Source organism: Corylus avellana, chromosome 6 (genome assembly GCF_965113065.1).
Source record: "Corylus avellana chromosome 6, dhCorAvel1.hap1.2, whole genome shotgun sequence".
In the NCBI taxonomy this organism is placed as follows: domain Eukaryota; kingdom Viridiplantae; phylum Streptophyta; class Magnoliopsida; order Fagales; family Betulaceae; genus Corylus; species Corylus avellana.
The window spans coordinates 25696848-25707454 of NC_142495.1; the positions used below are offsets into that span (position 1 = coordinate 25696848).

Sequence of the window (10607 nt, forward strand, 5' to 3'; positions counted from 1 at the left end):
AGGACATAAATTTCTTACAAATTAAATTGGAAGTATTCCTACACTTCAGTCTCTATAAAATGATACGTGTCCTTTAAGAATATAAGAATTACATGTTTTCTTGTTAATAGCACGTGTTTCTCACATACTTTCTTATTAAATGCTATTTAGTCGTAGAAGTTTCTATGACCCAATTTTAAAAATTGTATGCATAATTACCGGTGATGGTATATGCAATGCACCTACTCTTGAGAACAAATGGCAAATGGATCCTTTGAATTCCAAAACTTCCCACGTAAGTATGATTAGTTGAGCGACTGCAATTGGCAAACTCATCTAGATGTGCCAAGTTGTTCTTTTGAACAAAGTAAGCAAAGAAGAATTTTAAATTCTTACCCAAAAAATAATAATAATTATAAAAAAAGTAAATTTTGTATTCTTTTATTTATTTTAAATAAGAATTTTCCCGTTGTCCAAAAGAACACGATAATGATAGTATAATCACGTTAAAAATAAAGTAATGGTCGGCCTTAGCATTGTCCAAGAATAGAGTGAGATCGGTGTTAGCAGTATCCGAGGTACACAAATCTATTCTCAGACAAACCAAAACGTTCTCGAATCCCATTGGGCAATCCAAAATTTGTACAATATTTTGTCACATGGGCGCAGCATTGAATAACACGGCAAAACGACGTCGCCAGTTGAGTTTTTCCCCAGGCTCACCCTCCCGCCTTGGAAGATACAAGTGACATACAACCGTTTTATCTGTCGTCTGTTGTCTGTTTGGACTTCCTATGTTAACTCTTTTTCTTAAACCAACTTCTGGTTATTATAGAAGGATCAAAAATTAAAATAATAATTATTTACCCTTTAATTAATACGAGTTTGGGCGCAAAGTTACTTAACATGACCCATCATTATTTTTCGGTTTATTTATTAAAACAAAACTTATTTATTTATTTATTTTTAAATAATGCTAACGTGGCATATAAGACACGAAGGTTAAGTAAATGTAATTTAGCATATAATTACAATATTTCCTATTATTATTATTATTATTATATAAGTTTTTTATTTTTTTGGTAAGATATAATTATATAAGTTAAGTAAATATTATTATCACCCTAAATTATAAGGTCATTTGTTTCTTGTCAACGTGTTTTGAGGGATGTTTTTGTTTTTTATTTTAAAAAGTATTTTGATGTCATAAAAAGATGAAAACTTTCTCTCTCTTTTTTTGTGATTTTATAATTTATAAAATGACCTCATAATTTAGAATAGTTTAATCTGATAAGCCCTTGGATTTTCTAGCAATTTGGGTTGGCCAAAGCATTGCTGGAACAGCTCAGCCAGAGATGATGACTATAAATACTGAGGAAGCAGGCTTTTCCTTCTTACGAAGCAGTTTAAAAAACGTGCACTGTTTTGGCGGTTTTTCATGGGATTTTATTGGTTACGTTTCCAAGTAAGTTTTTATTATATTTATTTTCTTATTGCCAATCTTCAATCTTTTGCAGGAAAATCATCTTCTTTTTCTTTCTCAAGATCACTTCATGTTCTTTACTCCTTCTTGACTTTTATCATGTTGATTCTATATATCAGTTGCCGTAGCTTGTTTCTTGGAGCATTACAAAATGGGATTTCTCAGCACTTTGTTGGGAATTCTTGGTTTTGGCATTGGGATTCTTTTTGGGCTCTTGGTGGGGTTCTTCCTCTTAATCTACTCTGAACCCAAAGATGTGGAGGTAATATATATATTAGCTACTTATTAGTTTTTGTTATGAACATATAATAAATAAAGCATTTAAATCCACTGGCTTTATTTTTATGATCGAAGAATCTGCTGCGAACTTATTAATCTCTCTTTGATGTTTTACTTGCTCATGAAGTTTAATGAACTGGGTTTTTCTACTTGGATCAATTTATTCTAAAATCTCTGATTCTATGAATTACTGCTTGTATTGCAAATAGTGGGAAAATCCAAATTGGGCCCTCCAATTAGCCTTTGTTAGGACATCTTTTTTTTTTTTTTGTTTTTTTCGTGGTTTGGGGTGAATTCCCGATTTTTCAAGATATTCAGTTGATAATGGGCCATATTCATAATTTCGTACTAAGCATTGAATTTTTGGAGTCAATATATTTGAATTTGAATCTTCTACTTTGTAATGATCGTTCGTTTCCTTGTTTTTTTTAATCTTTTGTCTGAAAAGTAGTTTTAGAGTGGTATTTTGTTCAAATCTGATTGGAGGATCACTATGCATTGCGTGGTTTTTTCTTGACCTTCTAGTCCTATGTGTTAAATTAATAGTCAAGGAAATATCTTTGAAATTGTTTATGCTGCTGTCAGATCAGTCAAACGGTTGATTGATTATGGTTGATCGGATAATTCATATGGCTCTTGGTGGAGACAAAACATCCTCATGAAAAGTACAAAAATTTTGCCTCATTGGAACCCCTAATTTCAATTCTTTGATGAAACTTTAATAACACATAAAAACAAATATTAAAAAACCCAGATGTAAATTACATTAATCTGTCTGTTTACAGTGCATTTGATTTTCTCAATGAAGTGAAATGATTCCATTTTGTGTTTCATTTCTCTTGAAGGCAAGAAATAGGAACCATCTATATTGTAGATGAACTAGAAATGTCGTCATTCTGTGAAATCTCAGTGATGAGCATGTGAATGCAATGGAGACTGTTCCATTTTGAGAAAATGAGAAACAAGATAAACCCATTTTGAACTTCTATCTATATATTCGCTTGAAGTAATGGCACCAACTCCCTTCTTTCTTTCTTTCTTTTTTTTTTTTTCAATAACTCATGTTACTTAAATGTTGCAGGATCCAGTTATCAGGCCACTTCATGAGTTAGATTCAAGTGCTTTGCAAGAAATTCTTCCTGAAATTCCTCTATGGGTGAAGAGCCCTGATTATGATCGAGTTAGTACTGCCTTACAGTCTTAGAAATCCTATTCTTCTCTCTGCTGTTGCTCTTAAAATCAAATAAATTTCATTGTGTTGATTGTATATACACAACTGTGCTGCAGGTAGACTGGTTAAATAAGTTTATCTCTGATATGTGGCCTTATCTTGATAAGGTAATGTCCTCCCTCATAATCTGTTTAACTTTTTGTTAGAGCCTGTGACTGAGTGATTTTTAATGTCTAGGCTATTTGTAGTATGATTAGGAGCATGGCACAACCTATATTTGCAGACTACATTGGGAAATATCAGATTAAAGCTATTGATTTTAAGACTCTTAGTCTTGGAACTCTTCCTCCTGTAATATATGGTGAGAAAATTCCACAATTAAATAGTTATATGCATTGTACATGATTAAAATAGTTGTTTTATTGTTCATTTTGATTCATTTTACGACTTTTGTAGGTCTTAAAGTGTTTGAGACAAATGAGAAGGAACTGGTCATGGAACCGGCACTCAGATGGGTTGGCAATCCCAATATAGTTTTGGGATTAAAACTATTATCTCTACAAATTACAGTTCAGGTCAGAAGAGCCTAAAGACACAATTCTCAACAGAGAAATGTATGTTTGTGTGTGTTTTTGTTGTTGTTTTTCAGAAGTTTGACTATGATTCTTTCAGTTGGTGGATTTACAAATATTTGCCGCACCACGGATAGCTTTGAAGCCTCTTGTCCCTACCTTTCCATGTTTTGCAAGCATTGTGGTATCTTTGATGGAGAAGGTAAGTGGAACACTTTAGAAATTGAGTTTTTCATCCAAAGGTGAATAGATATTATTGCTTTTTACTTGAGGTGAAATGATTAGAATTGTTCTGGTATGACGATTTTTCTTTATTATCTGCAGCCTCATGTAGATTTTGGAATGAAGATATTGGGAGGGGACGTAATGTCCATACCTGGCCTCTATAGATTTGTTCAGGTGCTGCACTAGTAAGTCTCCTACCAGTAGTAGTTGATTTTTGATATAATTGTCTGAAATTGGATCTAAATTGCCCAACTATTCTTGCAGGAAACTATTAAGAAACAAATTGCAAGCCTCTATCTCTGGCCCAATAGTCTTGAAATTCCTGTTCTTGATGCTTCAACGTGAGTTTATAGAGATGACAAAGTATGCTTGATTACATTCAGTCATTTAATATATTGTGTTCATTCAGAAAACATATACTTTTGAAATTTAATAAATCTTGGTTGAGTGTTTAGTCACCATCATGTTTGTCAAAATGTCTTTCAATGACCTGCTTGTTGTTCTAAGTGAGAAAAAGTAGAAGTAACAGTAACAATTTATCCTTAATCTTTCTTTTCTGATAATTTTGTTTTGTCTTTCAATAGAGTGGCAATAAAGAAGCCTGTGGGGATCCTACATGTGAACGTTATTCGAGCACGAAAACTCTTGAAGATGGACATAGTGGGAACATCTGATCCTTATGTAAAACTCAGCTTGACTGGAGACAGCCTTCCTGCAAAGAAAACCACTATCAAGAAGAACAACTTGAATCCTGAGTGGCATGAGAAGTTCAAGCTTATTGTGAAGGACCCCCAGACTCAAGTTCTTCGATTTGAAGTCTATGACTGGGACAAGGTTTTGCCATGTTTCTATGTTCAATTGCTTAGAAAATGGGGGGGTGGGGGGGAGTTGAGCCTAGTTGAGCTTTGCATTGACGATGAGGATTCAGGTTCAGACTTCAAATCTTTTTTCTTCGTTCTTTGTGTTCTTCGCAGGTTGGCGGACACGACGTACTGGGAATGCAGTTAGTTCCCCTGAAACTGCTTACAACCTATGAGACAAAGGAATTGAAGCTTGAATTGCTCAAGAACACAAACAATAATAGTCCTCAAAACCATAAGAAGAGGGGGCACATTGAGGTGGAGCTGACTTTTGTTCCTTTCAAAGAAGACAGTTCTAAGTTTAGTGAGACATTGGATAGATATGAGAGAAAGGAAAGTGGAGTTAGTAGGGCATCTGACAATGAAGTAGAGGCTGGAGCAGGCTTACTTTCTGTTATTGTCCAAGGAGCAGAGGATGTAGAGGGGGAGCGCCACAATAATCCTTATGCCTTGGTCCTCTTTAGAGGAGAAAGGAAGAAAACAAAGGTGAGATTTTGCAAGTTGTGTCTAGATAGATACCTAGTCATTGTCCAAGTTCTTGTAACCACATTTTCTGCAGTTATTTGAATCAACTGCTGCATGTTTTGAATTTGGTTTGTTTAGATGATGAGAAGAACTCGTGACCCTATTTGGGATGAAGAATTCCAGTTTATGCTGGAGGAGCCTCCTCTGCATGAGAAGATCCATGTTGAGGTTATGAGCAAGCGAAGAGGCATCAGTTTTCTGTCAAAGGTATCATCAAAACATCTTTTTTTCAGGTCTTTCTGCAGAAGTTTTTTCCAACATTAAAATTATGTATCTTCATTGTATAGGAATCCTTGGGACATGTGGAGATTAACCTTAATGATGTTGTGCATAATGGGCGCATCAATGAGAAGTACCATCTAATCAATTCCAAGAATGGTGTGATACATGTTGAGATAGGGTGGAGGACAATTTGAGACTCAGGACAAGAGCATCACGTGTTTTAGCTTCTTGTCTTTTGTCTCAACTGAGTGTGAAATTGTGTTACAGCATACAAGACTACTATTTTTGCTCTTATAATGAAAGTTCATGCGTTCGGCACTGCAATTTTGCAGTCTAAGAGTAAGATTTTGAACCAAATCGCAGAAAATGTCGTTTGAATGTGCGTTTTAACTTCTTGTCTTTTGTCTCAACCGAGTGTGAAATTGTATTACAGCATGCAGGACTACTATTTTTTGCTCTTATAATGAAAGTTCATGCATTTGGCACTGCAATTTTGCAGTCTAAAAGTAAGATTTTGAACCAAATCGTAGAAAATGTCGTTAGAGTGTGCGTTTTTTTAAAAAACGAGTCGAGTCAAGTCGAGTTTCTACATTTAGCTAATTTAACAAGTCTGTCTAATATTATGTTCAGGATTGACTCATTTATTAAACGAATTTGAATCAAATTTACACGAGCGGGGGGTTGTCGAACTTATTCATTTACAACCCTAAGTATTTGTGATCTTCATATGAGTGATCCACAATGTATCCTTGAAAGAAGTTAAATGGTGGACACCTTGTGATTTTCTTGGGCCACATTACAAGCAGACTGGCTAAGGCCCAAGGAGAGAAAACTATAAGCTAGCAAATATGTGAATTTGGATCAATTTGATAGTATGAAATTCAATCAAAATCCACTTGTATGATGGAATTTACTGAGTATATTTTTAAGTATGATATTTTTCTGAGTATATTTCTCATAATTCAATCCAAAACCCTTGATCAATCATCGAAGAAACTGTTTGTACAAACTTTTTTAGATATTTAAAAGGGAAAAAAAAAAAAAAAGCAAGAAAGAGACTTGCACGTACATAATGTCGGGACATGATATTAAACATATGACCCCACTGGATGAATGGATTAGGTCTACTTACCCATAATCAACAAAGTGATGAGAGTAATGCTATATTATATACAATACGAATATTTCATAATTATCTTATTATGTTAGTGTGATAGTTCAAATTCAATTTAATTTTTTTTTTTAATAATTATTGATTCAATAGTAAATTGACACTGTCACGCCATCATAATAGAATAATGGTAGAATATTTGTTGTGCGTCGCACCTCACCGCAAGCAGCTATAGCAGATATGTTTAGAGATTGGAAGCCCATTCTGGGTATATACTTCTTTCAACTTAATTTATAAAAATGATATGTGTTTTTTAGCATATGAGAAATGTATGTTTTTTAATAGTATTTGAGATATACATGTTTTTTTAATAAAATTTATTTCAACTTTGTTTCTACTATTAAAACATGTGATTTTTCACATGCTCAAGGGATACATATTATTTTGATAGATTGGGTTGGACAAAGTTTCTTCAACTCATTTTGAAAAAAAAAATGGTTAATTACCTTTTCAGTAACTAAGTTTTCACGTTTTTATTTTTTCTCACCTAGGTTTTAATTTGTATCACATATGATATCTGACTTATAGGTAAATACCAGTTTAATACCTCCGTTACCATTTCGTCAACCAAACTAATGGACTATCAGGAGTAGGGCTGTTAAGTGAGCGAAACGTCTCGCGAGCAAACTCGGGCTCGGCTCGTGCTCGACTCGAATATTAAATGAAGCGTTTCGTGAACACGAATCCTGGCTTGAATATTGAATGAAGCTAGCTCGGCTCGACTCGGCTAAGCTCGTGAGCAGCTCGTATAAGGCTCGAATTGATAGTTATTTACATAATTTCTTATATTAATATTAAAAATTGATTTTTTTTTTTTTTTTTTCTAATAGCATCATTTTATAATAAAATTATGCATATCCTTTCTCTTCGAAACCCAGTGCCTTGCTGTATTGACTCAAGCTTCATACTTCGCTAGTCAGACTAAGCAAATGCTCATATGTAAGCTGGCTTTTTGAGCCGTTTAAGAGTACTTGAAGTTTAAATTTATAATAAAAAAATAAATTAATAAATTAAATTAAATATAGGAGCCAGCACGTGAACTGGCTCGGCTCGGCTCGATTTATTATGAGTTCGTGCTCGAGCTTGATTTTTTGGTTCGTCCTTAAGTTCGGCTCGAGCTCGAGCTCGAGTAAAATTTAAACAAGCCGAGCCCAAACAAGGAAAGCTCGCTCAAGCTCGACTCGTTTACACCCCTAATCAGGAGTGGTTTCGGCAACCCCTCCACCCCAATGGCCAAAAAAGTGGCTGAAATCACTCCCAAAAGAATTTGTGGATGGCCAAGAATTACATACCCTATTTAAAATGCATATAAAAATTATAAGCTCTAAAAAAAGATATTAGCTTTAATAGACTGAGTAATTCCTTCTACACACATACATAATTTTTTTTTTTTTTTTTTTTTTTTATCTTTTAAAAAAAAGCAAAGTAAAAGTAGGAGAGATTAGAGAACAGTTTCATATACACAAAATTGGATATGATGTTAATGAAACATATCACATATGGACCCCACTGGACGCATGGATTAGGTTTGACTTGCCGATGATGGATGCATGTGACATCATAATTAACAAAAGCTACTGTCTACTTATTTGTTGGATATGCATGGTTTAAAGTGCTTCAAACATCTTTAATTTGCACGAATATTGTGAAAATAATGCTACAACTTTTTCATTATATATATATATATATATATATAATGTTCTTGGGATAATCTCTATCTCCACCAAGATTGATTCTCTACACACTATCTTCAAACAAGTTTTTTTGTTTTGTTTTTTTCTTTTCATTGTGCATGCCCCCATTCAAAAAATAGACCACCAATGTTCATTTAGAAACCCTAATAACTCATAAGATCATATTGATGCTTTTTTTTTTTTTTTTTTTTAATAAAAATAAAAAATAAAAAATATTGGTTTAAAAGGGAGAGTGGGGTAATTAATTAATTAATTAATGGAGTACAGTGAGATGCAAGTGCAAGACATCCCATCCCCCTTGAGTGGGGGGCACCATAAGAGGAGAGGTTCCCTTAGCCATTAAAAAAAAGGAAAGCAGGCAGCTTTCTCGTTGACTTGCCCCAGAAAGTCTGGCAAATTTAGAGGTGGTAAAGGGAATCCTATCCCCTGTCCACAAAGGTTTTTCATCAGGATTCTTTTGTTAATGGATCTCCACTCATTGCAACCAAGAACCCCTTATTTCCCTCTCTCTCTCTCTCTCTCTCTCTCTCAAGTTGTGTGAGGCATGTGTTCTCTCAAAAGGAGTCAGTGTATTGATTTTTTTTTTTTTTTTTTTTTGGGGTGGGGGGGGTGGGGGAGAGGAATAACTTTTGCATTCAAAAAGACACAGCATTTTCTTTTAAAAGGTTGTCTTTTGAAGGGAGTAAAGTGGGATTAGGGGGAACTCCACTTAGAGGGAGGGACTAGGAGACCTCATTAGGATCATACAACAACATATCTCATGCCACTGTCTCTACACATGTACATGTAGGGCTTAAGGGCTCCATCTCTCAACCCTCAAGTCATTCTCTATTCTCATTTCAAATGGAGATTTATCACAAATTCTTCCACTCAAAAAACCTCTCCCATTTTTTCAAACTTTCAAGATTTCCTCTCTCACAGTATCTCATTGGATAGAGCTTGAGGATTCCTACTGAACAATTAGTGCCCCAACATGTGCTCTAGAATCCTCTTTTTTTATGCGTAATAAGTCATATTCGCGTGTCAAGTCACGGATAATTATTTTAAGTAAACGAGTCAGAAACCTATCAACTTTAATTTGTTAATTTCATATTAAATTCTTAAGTTGAATAAAAAATTGTTAACCTTTATATTCTAATAAAGCTATTTTGTTGAAGACGATGGACGTGGAGGAGGTCTGACGTTTTGTGGTCTCCTCCTATTGGTTAGGTTATGAAAAATTCAAATAGAAGGGTAAAGTTGAAAATTCAGAAGTTGGAGATTGTTGACAATTGCAGGCCAATGTTGCGGCCGGCAATGGCGGTGGCGGTCCGTGGACCAATCGTTTGTCTGATTAGAATAGACTATAGAGCACTAGACCCGCAGCTAGTTTTTAAATTGAGAGCAGGAATATTGGAAACTTCTCCAATGAGAAAATTGGAATTCGTATTTCTTTACTCGATATTATGAGTTGAACGCATCGTTTTAGGTGGAATTGGAAAATTCAACGTTTTGTTTTTTTTTGGGAGATTTTTCCAAATTAATATTTAATAATAATAACTAGGGAGCCTAGCTAGCTACTTTGTCTTTTCATGCTCCAAATTCCCATTTATTCGGATTGGGTCCATCAATTTGCTGCCCAAGTCTCGGCCTAACTTCTCGTGAGATAGTTTATAAGAGATTTATCTCATTAAATAAATTTTAAATTGTTCAATTATTTATATATTAAAACAACACCTAATATTTCTTATTATTTATTTAAGCAAGTGAGTTTTAATGTTTTATGTAGCTCTTTCACATGTGCTGTTTAAATTGCTTTAGGCAATAAATTGTTGAAAATCATTATCCCGTATTATTTTTTTGGATAAAGTCCACTTAACTTTTTTAAACTATCACTCCAATAACAATTTATCTCCAAAACTATCAAAACAATGACAATATACCACCAATACTATTAAAATGATGAAATTACCCCTATAAAAATTTTAATAAGACAAAAATATCCTTAAAATTTTGAAAAAAAAAAAAAAATAGTATTTAGTTTTTGTTTTAGTTAGGGTAATTTTATCATTTTGTTAAATTGAGGGTACATTGTTATTGTTTTAGTAGTTTTGAGGGTAAATTGTCGCAATTGATAATTTGGGGGATAGATTGTCATTAAGGTGGTAGTTTGAGGAGGTTAAGTTGACTTTAAGCTATTTTATTTTTTATAGTATAAGAAAGAAAGAAAGAAAAATATACATGGTTATGTAGCTTTTCCATGGGTTATAGTGTTTGTTAGCAAAAAGGAATTAAAAAAATGAAGATATATCTTAAGGGGCCGTTTGGTTTAATAGTTTTAAAATGTACTATTTGAAAACAATAATAACTTTAAAACATAATTAGTAAAAATATGATTTTTAAACAAATGTATTTAAGTATTTGGTAAAATTTACGATTTAAAAAAA

The 10607-nt window shown here is 33.7% G+C and overlaps 1 protein-coding gene across 1 annotated transcript; it reads left to right on the plus strand.

Moving 5' to 3' along the window:
- Nucleotides 1–1613: 1613 nt before the first annotated feature.
- Nucleotides 1614–5717, plus strand: SYTC (Calcium-dependent lipid-binding (CaLB domain) family protein). The gene is made up of 12 exons (XM_088517460.1): nt 1614–1724; nt 2823–2921; nt 3029–3079; nt 3150–3273; nt 3369–3487; nt 3585–3686; nt 3809–3883; nt 3974–4050; nt 4294–4543; nt 4684–5055; nt 5173–5301; nt 5382–5717. The coding sequence occupies exons 1-12, from the start codon at nt 1614–1616 to the stop codon at nt 5508–5510; spliced, it is 1638 nt and encodes a 545-aa protein (XP_088373586.1). The 3' UTR covers nt 5511–5717.
- Nucleotides 5718–10607: the final 4890 nt, after the last annotated feature.

What these genes read in the sequence shown, in the direction of transcription:
- SYTC (XM_088517460.1), top strand. Translation starts at nt 1,614, where the DNA reads ATGGGATTTCTCAGCACTTTGTTGGGAATTCTTGGTTTTGGCATTGGG. An exon ending in CCTGTTCTTGATGCTTCAAC is followed by an intron (nt 4,051 to 4,293) that starts GTGAGTTTATAG and finishes GTCTTTCAATAG; the next exon opens with AGTGGCAATAAAGAAGCCTG. An exon ending in GAGAAAGGAAGAAAACAAAG is followed by an intron (nt 5,056 to 5,172) that starts GTGAGATTTTGC and finishes TGGTTTGTTTAG; the next exon opens with ATGATGAGAAGAACTCGTGA.